We start from the raw sequence: 24,451 nt of genomic DNA, 5'->3' as shown, positions 1-24,451 counted from the left end.
GAACTCACTTGGTAGCCCAGGCTGGCCTCGAACTCACAGAGATCCGCCTGGCTCTGCCTCCCGAGTGCTGGGATTAAAGGCGTGCGCCACCACCGCCCGGCTAGCTGTGGTGTCTTTAAGGGTGAACTGGATACACTTTTGAAAGAAACCTCGTATAAAATGTATAAAATTTCTGGCAAGTATAATGCTAGGGAGGAGGCCACTCTATGCTTCCCTTACCGGTCTTAGTAATGTGGTGCTGGGAAGAAGGCCATAGTTGTCGCCTCACTCATCTCACTAGTGTGGTACTACGGAGACCACACTTGGTGTCTTGCTAGTCTCACTAGCTTGTATACCTGATAGCTTGTCACTGGCCCTACCCTACCCTGAGTCCTGGCCACACTGCTTAGAAAGATGCTCAGGCTGTGGTGTGGTCTCTCATGGGTATTTGGGTGCTCTGCCTGTGGTTAGTGGGAGCCTGTAAGCTGCTCAATTGGAGACTCACCAGGGTTTATTGCCCATCTTACTTCTTGCTTTCATCCTCAGCCTAGCCTTCTCTCTTTTCATAGAAAAGGTTGAAGTTTGTGCTATACCACAATGCTGTTCTTCATCTCCTTCCTATCTCTGTCCTTTAAGTGGGTCTCACTGGACCATTCTGTCTGTTGTGTTGTTTTAAACCACCTGTGTATGGCAAGCATTCTCACAGGTCTGTGAAAGGAATACCAAGAGGGCTTTGACTTCTTGAATAGAGAGGAAGCTCCTTTTTGTAATTTATTGAGAAGTCTCTAAGCATCTGCTGAGTTTCAGCACCTAGCAAGTAGGAGGACCTTCTATCCCCAGGAAGTAGATAACTCTGCTGAGAAAAAGGATACTTTCCTATAGAAGGAAAGCCTTTCAGCCATTGTATTAGGTACATGATGTTTTAGTATATAGACAAGTAGTATATTTGTAACTGCCATTGTGGCCAATTTAAAAACCTTTCATCATCACAAAGAAAACCCTGTGCCTTTAGTAGTCAACTCCTCGTTCTCCCTCGGTCTCAGCTTTTTTTTTTTTTTTTTCCCCTTTTTTTAAAGTCTGACTGGCCTAAAGCTCAATCTGTAGACCACGTTGGCCTACCTCATAGAGCTCTTCTATCTGCTTCTGCCTTCCAAATGCAGCAATTAAAGGCATGTGTTACCATGCCTAACTAAAACTTATTTTTAATGCTGAAAAATAGTCCATTGTGTAGATGTCCCATGTTTTGCTTATCTAGTCATCTGTTGATGGATATCTGTGATCCCACCCTCAGGCACCTATAAATCAGGCTATTGTGAGCAGTCACATGACAGACTTGTGTGTGGACATGTTTTTCTATTTTATTGAATGTGTGTCTAACAGTGGTGCTGTTGGGTCATAGGGTCATTGTATTTAGCCTTTGAAAGAGCCACTACACTTTCCCACAGTGACTACCTCAGTTCTCATTCTGACCAGCAAAGTATGAAGGCCTTGTCTAGGCATATTCTTGTTGAATGTGTTCAGCCTGTGTCAGTTGGCTCTCACTGTGGTTCTCATTTACATTTTCCTGGTGACTGAGCAGGCTTTTTAACCTCTGTGATCCTGTTTCTTCTTGAAGAAACCTAGATGCTACTGAAGACTGTATTATTTATTTATTTATTTATTTATTTATTTATTTATTTATTTACCTGATAGTCATACAACGTTTGTTGTGTTATAGACATTCACATCAATAGGCCTCGTATACTCACCTTATAGATAAGAGAAACTGAGGTCCAGAGAGCAGAGGGACAGCCCCCACAGCCATGGTGCTGTGTTACATCTCCATGGTTATCTGTGCCTGGCATGTTACACATGAGCAGCACTTTCTGGGTGTACATTGTAAAACGCATCAGGTGTGGTACCACACAGGTGGCCATGAAGTTTTGCTGAGCTGAATCTTTGCCCACATAAGCAGCAGCATTTCCCTAAGCCTAGCCTGGGACCCACTGTAGCACTTGTTAGTTTCCCTTAAGGGAAACTTGCTCAGTTTGGGTTGCTCTTGGCTCTGAGAGGGGATACTGTGGCACATGGTAACCACAGCAACCTTGTTGTGTCAAGAGTGTCTCCCCTCTGTAGGTGTGGGCACCTGCTCCTGAGCGAGGCCTACTCAGGGAGCAAAAAGCAGGGGAGGACAATCCCTTGTTTGTAGCTGTGTTGGAGGCTCAGGCATGAGAGACTCAATTTCTGGTCATTTGAAACTCTACAAGGAAAAAATACTGAATGTGAGGTTGCCCTAGGGACACAGTGCTACTAACTCTGTGGACTGGGCAGGACTTCCTTTCAGTTCACTTTTAGTGTTTTAATCTTTAAAACAGACATTCTCATAGCATATAGGACTCCTGAGGCCTTTTAGAAATGTTTGTTTTAAAAACAAAACAAAAAGAATTCTAACATACACAAGCCAAGATGTGGTGGCGCATGCCTTTAATCCCAGAACTAGGGAGGCAGAGGCAGATAGATCTTTGTGAATTCGAAGCCAGCCTGGTCTACAAAGCAAGTTCTAGGACAGCCAGGGCTGTTATACAGAGAAACTTTGTCTTGAAAAACAGCAAAACAAATTCTAGAATTTTTTTTTTTTTTTTTTTTTTTTTTACTTATTTTTACAGTACTGGGGATTAAACTCAGGGCTTTACATGTACTAGGCAGAGCCACATACCCAGCCAGCCCTTTTACTTTTTAAAAGTTTTGTGACAGTTTCACTGTATAACCTAGACTGACCTTTAACTCACAGTCCTGCCTCAGCCTCCCACACCTGAATGACAGATGTGCACATGTTCCTAGCCTAGAAACATTTACTGAACTGATAGATTGAAAAAAGTATACTCATGATTAGGCACTAAGTGACATTTCCAGCAGAGCAGGCCTCAAGAGCCAGTACAAAGCTGGAAGCCTCCAGATGGTTTATCTAGGTGGGACAGTATTCTAATGTCATGTTCCTCAACCCCTGCCAGTCTGGATACAGTATAAGGTACCCATCATTCCATTGTTTACTGAGCAAGTAAGTGGGTGAGAGAATGTGAGTTTCCTATCAGGTTTCCCTAGTATGTGTTATTCCATGGGCAAAGGACAGAGTTAACAGAGCATAGCCTGGCTGTATTCTGGTGGACTTGCTACCCAGGCCCTGGCCATCCTCATCTCCTTACTGTGTCCTCTTTCTGTCTTTGACCAGGTTGGGCCTGAAAGGCCTGTGATTCCTGATGTATTTTGAGCTTGATCTTGAGTTCCTCACTTTCTAGTTACTTTGAAATTTGGGGAATTTTCAAAGGGTATTTGAATGCCTTTGGGCTTTTATCTTATATAGCTCCAGCTAAGCCTTCTCCGAGGTTGGCCTGTCAAAGGTCAGCCTGTGGCCCATAGTCTTAGTGATTGGCAGGGAAGAGTTTTTGTGAGCTAGGAGGTGTACTGGTCTACAAATGATCTATGTCAGCCAGCTTCTTGCACTAAGCAGAACCTAAGGCTCCAGCCCCATTGCTCAGAGCCTAGTCTTCAGTTAGGTATCCTTGTTACTGAGGGGCTGCCAAAGGTACACCATTTCCAGACGTTGTGCCCTGTCATCGCACACAGTTCTGGCCACATCACTTCTGTTGCACATCTCTGAAAGGGACTGCTGTCCTGTCTATCGATGGAACAGTTGCCTGGCACGCTTGTTGTCTCTTCCTGTTTCTTCACTAAGTGGTGTCGTGCCTGCTTCAAGAAAGATACCATACCTGTACTCCTCCTTCCCCAATTCCTCAACTTCAAGCTTCATTTTTGTTGTTGTTGTTGTGACTGGCAGGTGGTTTAGGGGTGCTGGTCCAAGCCCTTTCATCATCCACAACCTGTCAGCTCTGCGCAGCTGTGTTCTGTCTCAAATTCTCAACCCATTTTCGCTTTTGTCAGGTCATCTTGGGCCCAGCCAAAAGCTGTGAGTGACTCCAGACAGCTGGGTGGCCAGCCTAAGAGCGAGCCTGCTGTGGTAGCAAGGAGAGGCCTGTGGGAGGCCAGCTCCCACCTTTTAAGAGAGTTCCTATGAGGAGGAGAGAGGGACAAGAAACTTTTAGATAGAAAGATAGCGAAGAGGAGAAAGACAGAAACACAGGATAGCTTTAGGGAGGACCTGGATCAAAACCCAGCTGTCCCGGCCGGGCGGTGGTGGCGCACGCCTTTAATCCCAGCACTTGGGAGGCAGAGCCAGGCGGATCTCTGTGAGTTCGAGGCCAGCCTGGTCTACCAAGTGAGTTCCAGGAAAGGCGCAAAGCTACACAGAGAAACCCTGTCTCGAAAAACCAAAAAAAAAAAAAAACCAGCTGTCCCTTCTGCTTCTTCAAAAGGGCTTTTTATAACAATGCCAAGGGGCGGGGCGAAAGACCTCCCCCTTGCAAGATCAAAGCACACCGCACAGCCAAGTGTAGACTCTTCCAAACACCTGATAACCACGCCCGTGGTCAAATCATCCCCTTATGCAGCCCTTCTGGGTAAAGCAAGCTCAGATTCTCGGACCCTGAGTAAGTTCTCAATAGGAAACCTCTGTGAGTCTCTACAGAGGCCAGGTTCTCAAAAGTTCTGAGGCAGTGGCTCTAGCCTCAGCTGGGTGCCAGAAGCACCATAGGAGGCTTTCACCCTCCTGATGGCCCAGTCCTAACCTAGGAAATAGGAAGCAGTCTCTGATCGTGAGGCTTTTGTTTTCAGTTTTGGCTGATTCTATCATTCAGCAAATGCTGAGACTTGTGCATATAGCTTGATTTTAGTAAACTGTCTTCTCCAGGCTTGGGATGCCAGCCAGCCTCTGCCTCCCTCCAATCAGTTTTCCCTCCTACCCCAATCTTGAGACAGCACAGTATAGTTTGAATCTAAAATGCCTCACCAAAGGCCAGGTGCTAAGTGCTTGGTTGATAACATGGATTCACCTATTACTGAGTTCATAATTTGATAGTCTCTTGGAGTTGATAGAAATTTTAAAAGTATAGGATCTAGTTGAAGGGAGCAGGTCCTTTGCTCACCCCGTGCCCCAGTCAGTCATTTCCTCTTTCCATGGCACCATGATGTTTTGCCTCACTTCAAGCAATTGAGCTAGCAAACCATATATTGAAACCCTTGAATTTGTGACCCATGAATCAAAATAAAAATTTCCTCCTCCAAGTAGATTTTCTCAGGTATTTTGTCACAGTAATAGAAGAACTCACTAATTCATTTCGCTTGTTACTCTCCTGTTTTTGTTTTTCATCCAGATGTCTTTGGGAAGGTCTCAAAAACTCATACTAAAAGGTACCAGTTTTTACCCAGTGATACTCCCATGCCCCTTTGAGCTCTTAGACATACAGGGACAGTGGCAGGCCCTTTGGTTGTTCACTGGAGGAGATTCTGGATGGTGATATAACTAGAGATGTGCTTTGGAAATGAATAGCACCTGGAGGCTCCAAAGCAGGAGCAATCATGAGTGTGGTACCTGTGGAGAGTAGTTCTTTCGTACAGAGGTACACCTCCATGCACATGGACTGGCCTGAACAGTTTTATAAGTAAATGGATAGTGGTTGATGAAAAGTTCTGTTGGAGCTGATGGGAGAAAGCTAGGCCATGCAGTAGTGGTGTAGTGTGCTTAGCCAGGCACAGACATCATCAGAGAGACAGAGAGTAACAAATAGGATTGTGCTTGAATTCCAGCAGCATGTACATTTCCTTCATGGGCAGCTAAGAAGCCTAAATGCCATGATACCCTATGAGCAATGAGAATACCCACCACTTGCCTGGGGGGTTTTAATGTCACTCTCCAGGAAAGGCCTCTGGCTTCTGGATAAGGGACTGATCTAGAGCTAGGCAGAGGTTGTACTAGATCAACCTGGAGCTTGTCCTTTGGAGTGAGGAAGTACTCTGATATCACACAGGAGCCACAGGAAAAGCTCCTGCAGCCAAAGCCAAATGTGAGCAACAAAATGAATAATTTAGCATTTGATTATAATCCAGGTATAAGTTAAATATCGACAAATCTGTGCAGATATAAGTTGATGATTGATAAAGAAATAAACAAATAGAGGAAAAGAGGAAAGAAAAACTGTGCAAAAGACTTTCAAACAATCCATGCAGATTCTCTCCTTTTATAGGGAGCATCATCACTCCCCCCTCATCAAGCAGACTATGTAGTATGTAGTGATTTTCTTCTGGATCTGGGCTATGGTTTATCACAAGACATACCCAGTAGGCACTGGGGATCAACACTAACATCAGTGAGAAGTCCTACACCCTGATCAGGTGGAATGAAAGATGTGCTCTACCTCATTGGCTTTCCTTCTTAAGATCCAAAACCACAGTCTAGCCATGAGAAAAACAGCCGGGCAGTGGTGGCACACGCCTTTAATCCCAGCACTTGGGAGGCAGAGGCAGGCGGATCTTTGTGAGTTCGAGGCTAGCCTGGTCTACAGTGCGAGATCCAGGAAAGGCTCAAAGCTACACAGAGAAACCCTGCCTCGAAAAACCAAAAAACAAAGCAAAACAAACAAACAAACAAACAAAAACCGAGAAAAGCAAATATACCCAAATTGAATTATATTCTCAAAATATATGGCTAGCACTTGCTGAAAAATAAGGAAAGTTTGAGAAACCATCACAGCCAAGAGAAGCCTAAGGTTCCATGACAATATAGTGTGCTATGGCCTTAGAACAGAAAAAGAACACTAAGAGAATACTCAGAAGACTCAAACAGCATGAGCTTCTATTGATTTGGTGTCAGTATTGGTTGGCTATTCCTAACAACTGCACCTGGTGAAAGATGTTGATAACAGAGCCACCTGGGTAATGAGTATGTAGAAATTCTGTATGATCATTACAACCTTTAAAAGTTTAGACATAGTAATAAAAAGGAAAAAAAAGTACCAGAGACTCTGGGGAAGAGAGGTTACCCTAGACTCAGCTGCTAGCGTAGGCTAGAAAAAGAGGCTCCTTAAAGGACTGTCAGGGGCGGAATGGGGCCTAGACTGCAGGAGGAACACCGTAGAGGGAAATGCACACACTAGGACCTCTTCTGCTTATGTCATGGGAGGCCTGGCTGTGGGTGGCTCAAGAGAAGCACATGTGCCAGTGGGGCAGGATGTGAGCTGCCCTCCTTGTCCATCCTTGTCACATCAGGGCAGCACAGGACAGAGCTGCAGAACTGAGGTGGATGAGTCCTCTGCTAGTTTTGTGTGGAGCATGCTGGTTCTTGACTGCCTGCATGACCTACCTTCCTATCTTCCTGCTTCTCCAAGCTTAGGTGAGAGTCCTGCTGTGGCTGCTCATTCTCTTCAGCTTATGCTGCTCCCTCCTGACCCTGTTCTGCTTGCTTGGGAGGCTTAGTCCAAGAACACGTAATAGACCAGACCGTCCCTCCCTCTCCTGTAACAGTCCTTATTGAGGCTTCGCCTCTTCCATTCGTGGTCTGTCTGTGTGATCTGCCTGACTCGTCTCCCAGTTCAGCCTCAGGGAGTCAGAGCTTTTGTCGTCCGGTTTATTACTATGCTCCTGGCACTAGTTGCCAGCATCACCCGTGGCATACTGCTTTACTTCTCCCGGGGACTTTCTTTACCTATAGTGGAGACGATGCTACTTCACAGTTACAGAGATACATGTTTATGGAAAGGGCCTTGGTGAACTTGCTCATCTGTCCCTCTGCTCTCCTGCTCTTGGAGCCTACCTCTTCATAGGACTTCATAGACTGATCTAGCCTCTATGTCACTTGCTGCATCCTGAAGACTCTTGGCCTCCTCATGTCTGGCCTCTTTGCCTCCATGGCTGTATTCATACCTTTGTCCTAACACTTAATTCAGCTGTGTGTGCCCTCTTCTCCTCTGCACTGTGCAGCCTATGGCAGGTGCTGTGGCTCACTCCTTACTATGGCTCCTGGCACTGCATCTAGTAGATCCTTTCAGCGTTAGTGACATGGGAACAGGCCACTAGCTAGCTGCAAGTGACATTCAGACAGATAGCCATTCATTTAATCCATATATAAAAGGCCAGCTCCTTAATACCATGTGACAAGGGCCATCTTTGCAGCCAGAGGCTATGTTGTTCTGCTGGTGGGAAGGAGATGGATTTCTTCAGGGTTGTGTTAAGAACTTTGGCATCTCACCCCAGGAAATAGGCTGCATGCTGATGTCTGTGATCCAGGCTGTGTTGGAAGACTCAGGCCTCAGGGCAAATTTGTATGTGGTTTGACCTGGGATTACTACAATCCAGAAATGGTGGTTCATGTGTCAGCTGCTGCTGCTTGCCCCTAGAAGTAAGGGTTGGTGGAAGGGCAAGGCCATGCCCAGTTGTGACAGCCTGTATTCTGAATCTACTGAAAAGGCTCTGCAAGGCCACCAACTAGAACCAGAGTTGACTAGATTTCACATCGCTCTGTCCAGCTGTATCTGCAGAACTGCCACTTCCACAGAAGGGTGTGATAGCAGCAAGGCACACTTCTTACCCTGTTTCTGCTCCAACTGTGTTTATTGTTGTTTTCCACCTTGGGACTCTGAATTGGTCTGGGCTGTGTCCATCCATCCATCGGTCCAAATATGCATCACAAAAGTTAACACTTGAGCTGTTCTTACTTGCTAGTTCTATGGCACTGAGTATGCTCAGACTGCTGTGCAGCCATCACTACCATGTGCTCCAGACCTTTTTCCAAATGGAAACAGACACCATCAAATACTAACACACTATTCTTCTCCCGTAGCCCTTAGCCCTTAGCCATTCCCGTTCTACTTAAAGTTTCTATGAATCTGACTTACTAAGCCCCTCATTTAAGTATAATGACAGTGTGTGTCATTTTGTGACTAGCTGACTTCACTCAGGATTTATTCCGATTTTAACACCTGTCAGAACTTTATCCCATTTCATGACTACACACTCCAGTGTATGCATGGTCTACATCTTGTTTCCCGTCCATTCATCTGTGGGCAGTAGCCTTGCTTCTGCTTCTCTACTGCTGTAACAATGCTGTGGTAGACATGGAGTGAAGTGCTTGCGTTATAGGCATGTTCCACCTGTGCCTGATTTTATGTGCTACTGTGGATGGGGCACAGGGCTTTGTTTATGTTAGTCAAGCGTTCATCACTGATTGATTTCTTTAGCCCTCTATGCTTAATTAATTGTTGAGGAATCTCCATAACTCTTTCCCACAGCAACTGCACCATTATATATTACTGTAAGTGATGTGAGAAGGTTCCAGTTCTCCATCAGCATTTGTTGTTATCTGTCCATCCCCCCTTTATTCTATTGTCATCCCAGTATGTTGTGATGTGGTGTCTTCTACTAGAGATTTTATTTGTGTTTCCTTGATGATTCATGATGTTGAACGTATTTTCATGGGCTTATCAGGCACATGTCTTTAGAATAATGGCTGTTCAAATGTGCCCGGTTCTTAACTGTTGTGTTCTTGCTCCTGGCTTTTAGTCCTTTGTACATCCTGGATGTTTGACTTTGGCCGCTGTGTTGTTCACAAAGTGTTTCTTCCCTCTCTCGCAGTTGCCCTTTCTATGGTTTTGGTTCTGTGGTTTGTTAATTTTGATGGAGTCCATTTTGTGGGTGGTGGTTGTTGTTGTTGTTGTCTTTTTGCCTGTGCTTTTGGTATCACATCTAAGAAATTGTCAAGTCCAAGCTGGAGCTTAACCGTTGGTCTTCTAAAAAGGATGATTGGTTTTGCATTTTCCCCTCTCCCTTTGGAGACAGGGTCTTGACATCTAGCCCAAGCTACCTGTGAACTCATGATCCTCTTACCCTTGCCTCCCGTGTCTGGCGTAGTATGTTTTAATGGCTGCTGTTTGTTTTGACAAGTCCTGGTGACTTGGCCTTGGACTTGCTGTTATTTTGCTTTAACTCTGAGTGCGAGGATAGCAGGCCTAGGCCACCACATCAAAGCCACTTTTGCTCTTAAGTAGTGGGTTGTTGTCACATATGATAATAGCAAGCACGTGGTTCTTGTGGAGGTGGTCAGGTGGGTGAAGGTGTCAGTTCTTCTAGCCTCAGCTTTAGGAGTAAAGTGGGCATTGGCTGGGTGGGGCAGGCTTCCTAAGGGAAGATCCTTTGGCTACTTACTAGGATCCAAGTGTCTTGCTGCCTCATCAGCAACTCTAACAGGATTGGGCTGGCATAGCAGATGTGAGAAGGAACTTCTTGGGCTTGGCAGTGTGTGACAAAGGTCCATGTTCTATTCTCTCATTCTTTTTTTTTTTTTTTTTTTTTTTTTTTGGTTTTTCGAGACAGGGTTTCTCTGTGTAGCTTTGCGCCTTTCCTGGGACTCACTTGGTAGCCCAGGCTGGCCTCGAACTCACAGAGATCCGCCTGGCTCTGCCTTATTCTCTCATTCTTGCAAAATAAATTTAGGTAGTCTAACAATGCCCCCTGGAAGCCCTGGGTCATTTCTGTACCAACCTATAAAGCCTTTGGACTTTTTCATATAAAGATGTCTCAGTGGGTAAAGGTGCCTGTCACCAGTCCTCACAGCCTGAGTTCAATCCCCAGGATCTACATTGTAGAAGGAGAGAGTTGACTCTCTTTAAGTTGTTCTCTGACCTCCAAAATTGCACTGTGTCATGAGCACACCCACAGAAATGTGCAATATATACACGTAATAAATAAATATAATAAAAAAGTAACCAAGTAACATTTTAAAGTAAAAATATTGATTTGTAATGTTTCATTGTACATTGAATGTGTGCACTTGTATGTATATATGCCCATAACTAAGTAGAAGTGGTGTTTTCTATGGGTCTCAGTCGGGTGTTTTTGAAAGACCTATCCTGGGGGTTAGAGAGATGGCTCAGTGGTTAAGAATACTGGCTGTGCCAGGCGGTGCATGTGGTGGTGCATGCCTTTATTTATTTATTTATTTATTTATTTATTTATTTATTTATTTATTTTTGGTTTTTCGAGACAGGGTTTCTCTGTGTAGCTTTGCGCCTTTCCTGGGACTCACTTGGTAGCCCAGGCTGGCCTTGAACTCACAGAGATCCACCTGGCTCTACTGGCTGTGCCAGGCGGTGCATGTGGTGGTGCACGCCTTTAATCCCAGCACTCAGGAGGCAGAGGCAGGCGGATCTCTGTGAGTTCGAGACCAACTTGGTCTACAGAGTGAGTTCCAGGACAGCCAGGGCTGCACAGAGAACCCTGTCTCAAAAAAAACAAAAAGTTAAGGCCAGTCATCTCAGCTGATTCAGGGATAAATAGGGACGTGCAGATGTCCCTTTAGTAGAAGACATTCTTTGGGCACCTCCCTAGGAGTGGGATAACTGGATCATAAGGGAGTTCTGTTGTTAGTTTTTTGAGAAGCCTCCACATTTCTGGAGTGGCTGCACTCACCTATACTCCCAACACTGGATAAGAAGAGTTTCTCTTTCCCCATACCCTCACCAGTACTTACTGCCTTTTTCTTGATTATCATTCTCACCAGAGTAAGATGAAGTCTCAGAATAGTTGTGATACACGTATACAATAGAATTTTATTGAGCAATAAGGAAAATGAGATTATTAAATTTTCAGGAAAAAAGGATGGAACTGAAAAACTTAAATGAGATAATCCCTGCTCAAAAAGGCAGATCCCACAAGATTCTTTCCTATGTACAGATTCTCAGCTCTGGCTGTTAAATATGTGTATTCATGTGGGAGAAATGTGGGCAAAAGCCGGGAAACTAGAAAGGGCACATAGGACTAGGGGAAAAACAAATCTCTAAGTGGGAAGGAAGGATGGGGAAAACAATAGAGCAAAGTAGGAGGAGGAATCCTAGGGGCAGGTGGGCACGTTGCTGGTGGAGCAGGGAGAGGGCTGCCTGGGAATGAGAATCAGCAAAATGGCATAGGTGGCAAAACTCAGATGGAAACCTACGATTTTGTAAACTGATTTTAAAAATAAAAGGAAGAACGCCGGGCGGTGGTGGCTCATGCCTCTAATCCCAACACCCAGGAGGTAGAGGCAGCCTGGTCTACAGAGTGAGATCCTGTAGCTAGAGTTTTCCTGCCTGGCCCACAGTCAGGACAAATCTCTGTCACCCGCCAGTGCCACAGCCACTCAGACCCAACCAAGTTAACACAGAGACTTATATTGCTTACAAAATGTATGGCTGTGGCAGGCTTCTTGCTAACTGTTCTTATATCTTAAATTAATCCATTTTTATAAATCTATATTTATATATATATAGATTTGGCTCGTGGCTTACCGGCATCTTCACATGCTGCTTGTCATGGTGGCGGCTGGCAGTCTCCCCCCACCCCCCACTCCTTCCTATCTGTTCTCTCAATTCTTCTCTCTGTTAGTCCCGCCTATACTTCCTGCCTGGCCACTGGCCAATCAGTGTTTTATTTATTGACCAATCAGAGCACATACAGACCATCCCACAGCAAGATCCAGGACAGGCACCAAAACTATACCCTGTCTCAAAAAAAACAAAAAACAAACAAAAACAAATAAATAAAAAAAAAGGAAGAGCCACAAGGGCTCAAATGGGGTAAACCTGAGTTCGATCCCATGGTAGAAGGAGAGAGCCAACTCCTGAAGTTTGTTCTCTGGCCTCCACACATGTGCTGTGGCCCGGGTGTGCGTGCACGGGCGCGCGCACATACACACACACACACACACACACACACACACACACACACACACACATATGTACTAAATAAATCAATGTAAAAATTTTAAAAAGGAAAATAGCTTTCATCATAATACCTTTATAAGGATTTCATTTATGTTACTCCCATTAAAAAGAAGACCAGTTAAAGAGGGGAAAGTTGATGTGAAGAAGATGGTCCAGTGGATGGAGCACTTGCCCCCCCAAGTGTGAGGGCTTGAGTTCAGATCCCCAGATCCACACGAAACTGGGCGTGGTGGTACACATCTAGCACTCCAAGGATGAGGTGGGAAACTTGAGTGTCAGCTCTCCTTGGTCAGTAGAGACTGGTCTCAAACAAGGTGGCAGGGAAGGTCTGACACCCATGCATGCTGTGGCACACCACACCCAGGCAGTTAGAGGGAGGTTTTTGTGTGTTTGTATAGTTCAGACCTTTTCACAGCTGATAGTCAAGTGATTCAGCCACTTCAGGAAATAGTCTGTCACATTTGAAAGAGTGAAACATACAGTTTCCATTTGGTCCGGCAGTACTACATCTAGCTATCCACCTGAGAGCAGTGAAGGTATGTGGCCATTCAAACATAAGAACGTGAGTATTCACAGCAGTATTGTTCACAACAGTCCCAAGTGGAAACAACCCATGAGTCTATCAGTGGTAGAGTGAGAAAACAAAATGGGGCGCATCTACATGGTAGATTGCTATTCAGCCAGGACAAAAGGTACTGTGTTGAACCTTCAGAGTGTGGTGAAGGAAGGAGCTTCCAGACACAAAGGGCTACATGCCACATGATTCCGTTTGCATAACGTAGTGGATGAGTAACTCTTCAGAGGCAGGGAGTAGTTGGAGGGGGACAGAGGAAAATGACGGCTAATGGCCTGAGGTTTGTAGGAGTGAGTAGTGTACAGTTCTGTAAATGCTGAATAGCCATTGAACTATGTTCTGTAAATAGGTAAGTTGTGTGATATAAATTATGTCTCAGTAAAGCTGCATTAAAGAGAAATTAGCTATGAATGAGATAATTCAGTTTTGGAACAATTTCTTCCTATCTCATTAGAAGCCCTGTGAGTGGATTGGGCTCTAGAGCCATAGTTACCACTTCCTTCTGTAGTATTTCCTGATTGTTGTTTCTTGTGGGTGTGACAGGATCCAGTAATGCTCCCCTTATGGTAAGTAGTGGGGCAGTGGGGGCATCAGAGATACTAGTTAAAAGTGAAATTGCTACTTTCCTCCTGTCCTGGCCTAGTTTATGTTTTTCTGTTAGCCCTGGCTAGCCTGGTTGGCCTCAGACTTTTGGCAGTCCTCTTGCCCCTGCCTCTGCTGGGATTACAGATGTGCACCAACATACGTGCCTACCTGGCTGCCTTTGCCTTCTGCTGACCATTTTGTAACCCTTTATAAAGGAAACAGAGCTGAGGCCTGGGAGTAGAGAGGTTGAAAGGTGAGACCATGGCTGCACTTAGCTGTAAGCAGGTCTTTGGCTCATGGTCAAGTGTCTGGTACAGAGCGTTGCAGTGCAAGAGGGAAGAGTAGGGCTGTAGGACCTGAGCAGTTTGGTGACACTGAATCCTTGAATGGCCTGGTGGCCAGTATCTTGAGAAGGGAATAATGGAATTTTTGTTGATATGTTTTATCATCTCCACTTAACTCACCTTTTTGCTTGATATGTTTTCATATTTCATAATCTATTGACATAGGTCTGAAGTCCGTAATGGCCATTGCTGTGTTGTTATTTTGTTTTTTGAGACAGGGTTTCTCTGTGTAATAGCCCGGGCTGTCCTAGAAATTGCTTTGTAGACCAGGCCGGCCTCCAACTCACAAAGAACCACCTGCCTCTGCCTGCCCAGTGCTGGGATTAAAGGCGTGCGCCACCGTGTCTGGCCTTGACTGTCAGTGTTTTAATCCCAAGGATTGGATGGAGTTCCAGCAGTAGGGAGAAGAGGCACCTTTTGCAGTCCTAGCATCCGATCACTCTTGACTCTGCACAGTTTATGTCATTCTGTCCTCCCAATACCCATAGCACTAGTTTTCCCTTTTGTCTCAGAGATAAGATGTGCCTTGTCCAGGGATGAAGAATTCTTAGAGGACAGCTTACCCAAAGCAGGTTTATGAGGCATACTGGAGAGGGCCTGTGATTAAAACTTACATGGACTAGAAGGGACTAACACTGGAAAGAAGGGAAATTAGGATCTTGTCCTGGGTCTCCCCATGCAGAAAGTGACCAGACTCTGGGTCAGGGCAAGACTGGGTATTAGACTACTGTCTCTGTCCACTGCTCCTCCAGAAGCCCTGCTTCTGGGTTGCAGGACTGCCTCTGCTGCAAAGCTGGGCTTGGCCTTCTTAATATACCCTTCCCCAGGGTATGTGCTCTTGAGCTCAAAGGCTCACCAGTTAGGGGGTCCAACTTTTAGCCATGGGGAAGAAAACTATCATGGGCCTTGTGTGGGTGAGAGCCCTCTATTCTGGTGCTGTGTCCCTGCCGCCCCCCCCCCCCCCATCTCTGATTCTGCATCAAGCAAGTTAGAAACCCTTGGATCATTCTGATGACCTTAGCTGGAAAGGGCCTACAGAAGACCTGCCTAAAAGGCACTTGACAGGTAAAACTCATGGGGTGGTAGTTCTGAGCTCAGTGTGGGTACCAGGCCTCATACCCTCAGACAAGGCTCCACCCTCATCCTCAGTCAACAAGATGTTGGTAAAAATGGATTCATAGAGCTACAGAGGGAAGCAAGCCAACCAGAAGTATCCAGCTGCTGCTCCAAACACTTAGTGCTAAGAAAGGAAACCTATCAAGTAGTAGGCCTTGGGTAACCAGGTGAGAAGTTGCTGTCTGCCCCAGAGCCTGCCCACCTGCGGCTTTGGGAGCAGACTGACAGTGGTTCCCTATGGAATCTGGCAATGTACAATAATAGATAGATAGGTAGATAGATAGATAGATAGATAGATAGATAGATAGATAGATAGATGTAAAATAATAGATAGATAGACAGATAGATAGATAAACCTGGCATGATATAATACATAGCACCCTGTCTGCCTTCCAGAGTGTCTGTGTTTGCGGGGTATTGGGAGGCTAACTGTCCAGGCCTTTTTTAAGAAGTCCTCTCATCCAGCCCTTCACTTCAATGGAAATCTCTCAAACCTTTCCTCTTCTGATTTTGGTTTTCTGTTCTTAATGTTGGTGTCTTAACTATGCATGTGTGCATGTGTTGATCCCTGCCTGTCAAGAAGTTTCTGCTCCTTAAAGCCCTGGCAGGTGTAGGTGGGCCTTTGAGTCTGTCTCCCAGCCTCAGAGCTAGTGTTCAAGGATGTAGCTCTACCCTTCCTGCTTCCTTCTGTCTTAAAAAACAAAAAACAAACAAACAAAAAAAAACCTTGCTCTTGAATCTGCTGTCTCGGAGACTTTTCCTCACAGATCTGAGACTAGATCTTGGCTCCCTGTTCTCCCCGGCAGTCCTCACTGAGCTGTTCTATCTTGCCCCCTCCTCCAGTGCAAGCTAGGACACGGTTCTCCAGGTAGAAGGTGAAATCCAGCTGGGTGTCCTCTAAAAATGTCCAGCTTGGCCTGCCCCACCGTGGATGGTGGGTAGGATTTGATGTTGTGAGGACGGAGGACTGAAGGAGAGGGCTGGGTACTGCTGGTGGCTGTGGGACCTGACACCCCTTTTGAGTGACTTGTTTTGTACTTGCAGCCTACCACCCTCCCTCAGGGCACCATCAACATGAACCAGTGCACAGATGTGGTGGATGGGGAGGCCCGCACAGGGCAGAAGTTCTCCCTCTGCATTCTGACGCCTGACAAGGAACATTTTATTAGGGCAGAGACCAAGGAGATCATCAGTGGGTAAGTTGCCCAGAGCCACAGGAGGTACCATCTGTTTGTTGACCCATTTCTGCGGACCCCAGGGCTGCTAGGTCTTCCTCAGAATTCTTCACTGGTTGGTGCGTCCCCCCACCCCTACACCTGTTCTCGTCCTGTGCCTCATGGGTACTCAGCTACATAGTACTGCTTATGCCTTCCCCTCAGACAGAATAAGTCCTCTTGTTTCAGGCTGTGTATTAGCCCTTTTGAGAAACATGTCCTGTGTAGCACTGAAAACTCCAGGTGATTCACATGCATGTATTTCCTCAGTGATGAACCCCATTCATCATATAAGGCTGGAAGAGGACAGGTGTGTCAAGGCTTTGGAAGAAATCAATTTGGGGTCGAAGGGAACAGGCTGCAGCACAGGGTAGAGGACATGAAGCCCTCTGGTTTAAGCAAGTACAAGGCCACTGGGAGCATTGCCTTCCTCTAGCATCAGTTGTATCTCTAGTGAAGCTTTTTAGGAAGCCAGCCAGGACTGGATGACTAAGAATTCCCCTTTTCAAGCTTCTGGGAACAGTATGGAGAAGTGCTTTGTGTGTCTTCCTGAGTTTAACCCAGAACATCAGATTTAAGGATTTCAAGGGCTTCTAATGAACCTGTGGTCTATGTCAAGGAATCTGAGGGTTGGGAGCAGGGGAGCAGTCAGGTGTGAGCAACCCTCTGTACTTCTGACTGCACCTGGTGCTACCTGGCCTGATCCAGAACACCTGTCCCCAATGAGTCTTCTTGGGGAACCTCACCTCCCAGTCTTGGATCTAGGGAAGGCCTGAGTGGCATTTGGGATTGAAAAGGGAGTCTGAGGTCCTCAGGACAAGTTGGGAGTATCTGGAACAGGGTCACTGATGCCATGTGGTTCAGAGAGTTGATATTTAGCATCTGACTGACTGATCACTTTGACAACTACCTTGGGGTCCTGGCTCCACTGTGAGCCACCTCTCCTTGGTTACTCCTCTGTTGTCTCTTCTGTCAGCATGTACCACGGGCAGCCTGCTAGGTTATTGGTTATTGATACCATGATAAACATGGTTATTGATGATCATTAACTGACCAAGATACCAGCGGCATGTGGCTTCAAAGTCCTGTATGCGGGCTAGTACTCCCGGGGATCTACGGCTTATGTGGTAGGTCAGTGGCATGGCCCTAGTTACACCAAGCCACCTGAAGCTTTTTCTCTCCACTCATTCCTGAAACCCCTCTTCTGACCCACGGAGCTGCTTCTTTAGCCTTGCACACATGCTGGGATCTTTGGTACCCATAGAAGTCAGGCATGGCACAAATGTTCCAGGAACAAGTGCTTTACCCTCACTTTCTGTCTCCTCTAATCTTGATGCCCTCTCCAAGGCTATTGTGGCTCTTCATCTGTGTATTCCAAGCCCCATTGGCCTACATGCTCTGGTTACATCAAAACCAGTTCCTAAGAAGATACTTTCACCAAACTGGATGGGGGAGAGCAGGGACATCTACCATCTACCCAACCTTCCTCCCTGCCTTTCCTCTCAGATTGACTGAAGGAAGTGGGTGGTTCATTCTCCAGTTCCTTCTTGCTGGGAGTGACTTCCTTTTCCAGAGGATTGCTCGGGGCTCATTTTTGTTCTCTGGCTCACCCAGAGGCTAGCATGCTTTCCTCCTTGCCCTGCCATCAGCTCAGCCCACTCATTCTCACTGACCTAGTTCTGCCCTCTGGAGCTGGAGAAACTTGGTACCCACCAACTTCATGTCCACTAACTGATCCCCTTCTCCTCACTGGATTCTTGTTCTTAACATTTCCAACACCTCTGAATATGCTGGATACGTCCCACTGGACTTCCTTGACAAAGTCACATGTAGCTAGGTATGGCAACACACACCTGCAATTCCAGCATTTGGGATACTAAGGCAAGAGGAGGGTCAGGAGTTCCAGAACAGCCCAACAGTCTGAGCTACATAGCAAGACCTTGGTGTGTTGTTTTAAGTGGGAGGAAGAAGGGAGAAATAGGAATGTAGACCTGCTCCATTATGCCTCAGCCCTGACAACACTAACTCTGGCCGTTAGCAGTGACCAAAAGTCCTAGGCTTCTCTTCCTTAAAAACTTCCCAAGCTCCTAGGTAGCTGAGTAGCTGAGCAGTCCAGCTCCTCTTGATGACTCCACCCTGTCAAGGTTCCTTGGTGTTGACAATGGATTGAACATAGGGGGCTTTGAGCACTTTGGAGGTTCTACAACCTTTGCCATATGCCCCACATACCTGAGGACCCTGGTGGAAAGGTAATTTTGACCTAGGATTCTAGCGAAGTTGTAGGAGTCACTCCCTTCGGCACGAATCCTCAAGTATCTGACAGAAATGTCAACTGACACGGAGTGGTTCCAAGACCCAGTCTTCCTGGAAAAAAGGATGGAGCAGGAGGATAGGGACTCCATGCACTGGGAAACCTGCCCATCTGCTAATCTTCCAGATGTAACTCCTTCCTTTCTTTGGGGCCATGGAGAAGTGACCTGAGAGAGTAGGCCTTTGGTTGTGCTCTTAGCAACTTGTGCATCCCTGGGCATGGATTGAGATGGGCTAAGTAGTCCTGTGTGTAGCAACTGTAGTTCCCTGTACAAAACTTAGCTTCCCTAGCTACCAGCTCCTAAGACTGCTCCAAAAAGCAATGGGATGCTTGCCTTCCCTTCCTGCAGCAAACCCAAATTATCGAAGCACCTCAAGGAGCCCTTCTCTTGCTCCAGGGGTACTGATAGGAATGTGGCCACTGCCATCTCTGCCTAGGCCTGGACCCAGCATGGGCCCTTGTGTTTTGTGAAGTTTGGAGCCTTGTCTCTCTTGTGGTTGGCTGCTGTACCCCACTTGGTCATGGCTGAGGCCAGATTTCAGAAGCAAGCCCTCTTATCCTTTATGTTACAGTCCTTCTGCAATTCTGAACATGCTCTCATCTAGCCACTGGTCTCGGAAATGAGATGTGCTCCAAGGGGCTAGGGTACCCAGGGCTCTGGTTAGGTAGTGGCAGTACCAGATCTGGGGTCCTAACCTTTGCCCACAGCTCTTTTTGTCTCCATGCTTTCTGTTGCTGGCCCAGAATGGCTTTCTAAAATGCAGGCTTTGATGAAGGAGCCTTGGCACCTCTGTGGCCTTGTCCAGCCCTGGGATGCCTGGCACATTTCCTGTGTGAGTAGTGGTCTGATTGGTTAGCCTGAGGTGGGTCCTGAGGTGACCCACCATGGGAACTTTGCTGATATAACTCCCAGTTTTCTCCTTTAGGCCAGTGTCTGCCCCAATAGCCCTAATTATCTGCCATGGTCTGGCTGTGCACTTGTTAAATCCAAGTCTGGGAAGAGGTTTTAAAGTTGAGACTAGGTCCTGAGAATAGGGTCAGGAATGGGACAGTGATGTCACTGCATTCCATAGTGCCTTTGGTGGACCGTGCCTCTTTGTCAGAATAGAGAAATCTTCTTGCTCTGAGCCCATGGCGGCCGTGGAAGGGTCATTGTCTAGCCTAGTGCTGATACAGCCTGTGCTTTTCCTGGCTGCTGTACTCTCGTCTGGGGTAACCTGCTCAGTGTCTGACCAGAAAGGGCACCTGTGGGATTGAGGTCTCTACCACCCCAGTAAGGCCTGGAGTCATGGACCCTGAAAGCCAGGGAGTTACATGGTGCTGCTATTTCTCCTCCCTTCTTCCCAGGTGGCTAGAGATGCTCATGGTGTATCCCAGAACCAACAAGCAGAACCAGAAGAAGAAACGGAAAGTAGAGCCACCCACCCCACAGGTAGGCTGGTTGGCATGTCCCCTAGTAGAGCTGGGCCTGGGAAGAAGTGAGGGCAAGAGGGTGGGAAAGGTCTAGCCAGGGCTCAGGTGGTCACAGCTTGCATGCCGCCGCCTCCCTCCTGCCTGTACTCTAGGAGCCAGACCACATATCATCCTCTTTGAATCACTGAGCAGAATAGCCTGCTAGAATGCCCTGGACTGTCTTCAGGAAGGTTCAGGCCAGCAGGCATATTGCATGTGTCCCTTCCCCTGCCTATCCTGTCAGCCTCTGGGAAGGGCAGAGAGATCTATTCTTCTGCCACAGCCAAAGGAAAGCAGTGGCCCTGCAGACAGCAGGCTAAGCAGCAGGGAAGGTGAGCCCTGGAGGGCCCCTGCCTTGACTCCTGTGATCAGAGCTAGGTGGCTGGGAGAGCCTCAGCAGGCCCGGTCCTTCCCTCCCCCCTCCCTCCCTCCCTCCCTCCCTCCCTCTCTCATTCCCTCCCTCCTACTAGCCAGTATTCAGGGCTCATTGGAGGAAGGGCTCTGCCCCCTTTCTCACTGTGTTCACCACACCCTTGAGCTCTGGAGGGTGAAATCACCATTCTGAATTTCCAGCAAAGGCCATTTGCTAGGGTGGTTATAGTACTTAGTGTTCATCGTTTCCCTCTCTACCAAATGTTGCCCTCACCAGGGTTCTGGCCTACATTGGATAAATCAAGCTAGTCCTAAGAATGAGCAAGATAGGTCTTCTGGGTGTCATAAAGCCAGAGCCCTGTGGAAGCAAAGAGAGGCAGCCCTGGGCCAGGCAGTCTTTGCTGGCTACTCTGGCTCCCTGGACTGCAGAAGTGAGACAGGCAGAGGCTGCTGGTCTGGGTCCCCACATCCCTAGGACTGCTGTGGACAGTTTCTCCTAGGAGGGTGCAGCCCAGGCCTACCTTCCGTTGACCAGCATCCATCCTGCATCTCATACTTACCAAGGACGCCCAAAAGGCACCTAAGCCAGCCTTCCCTGGAGAGCAATGCCCCTATAACTAGAAGTCATTAAAACATGTAATCAGAGAAATGAAAACATGCAATCAGTTTCCGGGAAACTGAAAGTAGAGCCTTCTGCTAGGGAGCAGCAGTTAATGCTCAAATCCCCCAAGCTGCCTGGTTTGAGGGGAAAAAGTCCTGGCTGAATAACAGTGGTTAGGGTTACGCCTTGTTTCTATGGTGATGCCTTGGAAACACTGCAGCACAGAGCTTCTGCCTCCAAATAAGGTAACTCCCTATGTACAGGAGACAGCCTGGGTCAGGCTAGAAATTTGGATGTGTCCCCTCCTCCATGACTTTGTCCCTTCCAAATGATGCTGCCCTGTGGCCAGGCTCCAACTCTCTAGCAAGTAGAAAGAGCCCTATGATCCCAGAACAGGGAAGTCCCTTCCCTGAGGATATGCCTCAGAACCAGGACACCAAGTTCCCAGCCTCTTCTACCAGTGTTAGGGCACTGCCTCTCCCCTTCCCCACAGCTGACCTCTGGTTGGTCTCAGGAGAGAGACAAGGACTGCATTTGGATTGAAGTCTCTGGGTACACTCCACATATACATACATAGCCTGCTGCCAGAGACATTTATGTGGCCCTTATGGTTCTGTAGATGAGCATGAAGCTCTGTTTCCACCTTTCTCCCTCCACAAGCCTAGAAGAGTTTCAGTTTAGACCACTGAGGACTAGAAGCCTTGGTTTCTGCCAGGTCCAGCTAAATTCAGCTTGATCCTGAAGAAACTTAGATGGAAGAGGTGATGGCCATCATACATATGCTCCTAAAGAGAAGGCCTAGAGTAGAGGGAAACAAGAGTCACCCAAGGCATGATGATAGCAAGAGTCCCCCAGCTCTCCCCAGGTCTGTTGCCCCCATGGACCTTGGGAGAGTGGCTCTCTTCTCTGCTAGCCCCCCCCCTCCCCCAGCCCTTGACAGAGACCTGGGCGATGCCCTTGCTCTGTATGTTGATATGTTGAGCATTCCCTGTCCTTCCCTAGGATTCTTGGTTTCTGTAGGGTCTCTGCTGCTCTGTATTTTGAGGCAGGACCCGTCCTCCTCACTGTAGCTCTGTTCCATTTTCATGCCAAAGAAGTAGAGAATGGTACCCTTCAAGAGGGAGCTTGCTCCCTTTTTCCTTAGCTCTAGAAGCCCTTCTGAGTGCCTATGATAGGAGCCAGGGTTCATCACAGTGTTAACAGCATGAACATGGCAGCTGGCTGTCTAAGGTATGGTGCAGTGAACCTAGGTGCCTGCACCCTTTGCTGACCCAGGCTAGCTCTGTGCAGTGTGAGCCTCTACTCCCCTTTGTGGCCACATCCACCCAATTAGATTTCTCATCCTTCCGCGTAGAAGAAAAAGTGAATGAAAAATAAAGAAATAAAAAGGAAAGGACATGGCTCCTAGGTATGGCAGAGGAAAGGTTATTATAGATACATGGGAGAGCACAGCCAGAGGCAGAGACATCTGGGAGAATCCAGAGTAGACATGAGCAGACTGAGTTGGGCCATGGTGGGAACAATGAGGACAGGGTGCAGCAGCTAAAGGTACAGAAGGGGCGGATAACCAAAATGGCTGGATTGGATAGGGAAGAGCTTCTGGGAGAAGGGCCACCTAGCCCCTGGGCTGAGGAAGTTTAACATAGGGGTGGGGTAGGCCAGCCATGCCCTGTAACTGGTAGGGACTGAGGGATGTGGGAGAACCTAGAAGCCAGGTCCCCTTTGATATGTTAAATAGGTACCTCAGCCATTTGTCCCAGGGTTTGAGACCTAACGAAAGGATCTTGCCCAAGGATGGGGGACCTTTACCTATCCTCTAGAAGACAGAGTATTGTTATAAAGGAGAAAGAACAAGCTCCTTTTGGTTCAGAGGTGTGGGTCAGGCCTAATTCTCTGGCATGAGACCAGATGGCAGTGGGAGGTGGATATTTATATATCACCACCTCTTCGTGGCAAGATAGTAACTGACTGAAACCATCCTCTTGGCAGACCCCTCAACAGAATGAATGGTTGGCATAGGACAAGAGTGGGTCCTGCAGGATGGCTGGGGTTCCCATCCTGTCCTCATCTGGGCTCAGCATCTAAAGAGTCCAACTCTCTGATTACTTAGAAACTGGATTTCTGTGTCTACTGAGTTTAGCCTGCCCCACGAACCCTTTTTCCTCAGGGCCATATTGCTTGTGTGCCCTAGGAAAACTGGGGAATGACTTGGAGTACCAATAAGGAACAACTTGTGCATGAGAACACGGTGTGCTTGTGACAGGTGTGGGTGTGCAGGTTGGAGTGGGATGTTGTGTGTCTCACATGATTCCTGATGATATTCACAAAGTGTCACAGACTGAAGTGCTGAAATAATAGACATTGTCTTTTCTCAGAATTCTGGAGACTAGGAAGTGCGAGGCTAAGGTGCCAGCAGATGTGGTGTCTGATGAAGGCCCACTTCCTAGTCCTCTCTCACATGGTGGAAGGAGTAAAGGAGATAGCCTGGGCCTCTTTTATAGGGTACTGATTCCATTCATGAGGAATGACTTAAATTTCCTAAAGGCTCCACCTTCACAAATCATCATCATGAGACAGGATTGTTTTGTTTTGTTTGGGTTTTTGTTGTTGTTTTGTTTTTCCAAGACAGGGTTTCTCTGTGTAGTCCTGGCTGTCCAGGAACTCTCTGTAGACCAGGCTGAGCTTTAACTCAAGAGATCGGCCTGCCTCTGCCTCCCGAGTGCCAGGATTAAAGGCATGCGCCACCACCGCCCAGCCACGGGATTGGATTTCTAATGTGAATGAACAACTGTTGAGGCCTTAGCTTTTGTCTTATTTCAGTAGCTCTTTCACATCACCCCTGGTATTCGATTTAAGCTGAAGAGTAGGTAAGACCACAGGGTGCTGTAGACTCCACTGTCTGCATTGACCCAAGTGTTCTTGATAGCCGTGGGCCTAGCTCAGAAGAATAGTCTCCTCTTTTGCTTGCCCTGGCTCCCTTTGTTTATGTCTCAAGTACCTGTGAGTATAGGAATGGCAGGCTGTAAATCACCTCCTGTGGACTCACCCTTAATAACTGGGCTGCTGTTCTAAGCACTGTTTGACAATATACAAAGAGCTTGGTGACATGGCTCTGGTAGAAACCACGGACCTTCCCTCTGCAAGGTCCCTTGGACAAGGCACTATGGGGCCACAGAGAACAATCAAGAAAGAATGGCTTCCCATCCCCCAACACTGTTTTACTAGCCTTGTGTTCCTTGTAACATAGCAGCAGGACCTATGAGCTAGCTTGGGCTGTGTGCTC

General features: G+C 47.2%; 1 protein-coding gene across 7 annotated transcripts in view; it reads left to right on the top strand.

Annotated features, from left to right (window-relative positions):
- Mprip (myosin phosphatase Rho interacting protein) overlaps positions 1 to 24,451 on the top strand; it is a 125,432-nt gene that overhangs the window by 51,788 nt on the left and 49,193 nt on the right. For 6 of the 7 annotated variants that reach the window (XM_052757378.1, XM_052757380.1, XM_052757381.1 and 3 more), the window contains exons 4-5: positions 16,263 to 16,414; positions 20,091 to 20,175. In XM_052757378.1, the coding sequence (XP_052613338.1) occupies positions 16,263 to 16,414; positions 20,091 to 20,175 (237 nt within the window). The remainder of the gene's footprint in view (positions 1 to 16,262; positions 16,415 to 20,090; positions 20,176 to 24,451) is intronic. The other variant, XM_052757379.1, reaches the window with a different exon arrangement.

Source organism: Peromyscus californicus, unplaced genomic scaffold, assembly GCF_007827085.1.
Source record: "Peromyscus californicus insignis strain IS unplaced genomic scaffold, ASM782708v3 Scaffold_3__1_contigs__length_106647218, whole genome shotgun sequence".
In the NCBI taxonomy this organism is placed as follows: Eukaryota; Metazoa; Chordata; class Mammalia; order Rodentia; family Cricetidae; genus Peromyscus; species Peromyscus californicus.
This window is presented reverse-complemented; position numbering and strand designations above follow the sequence as displayed.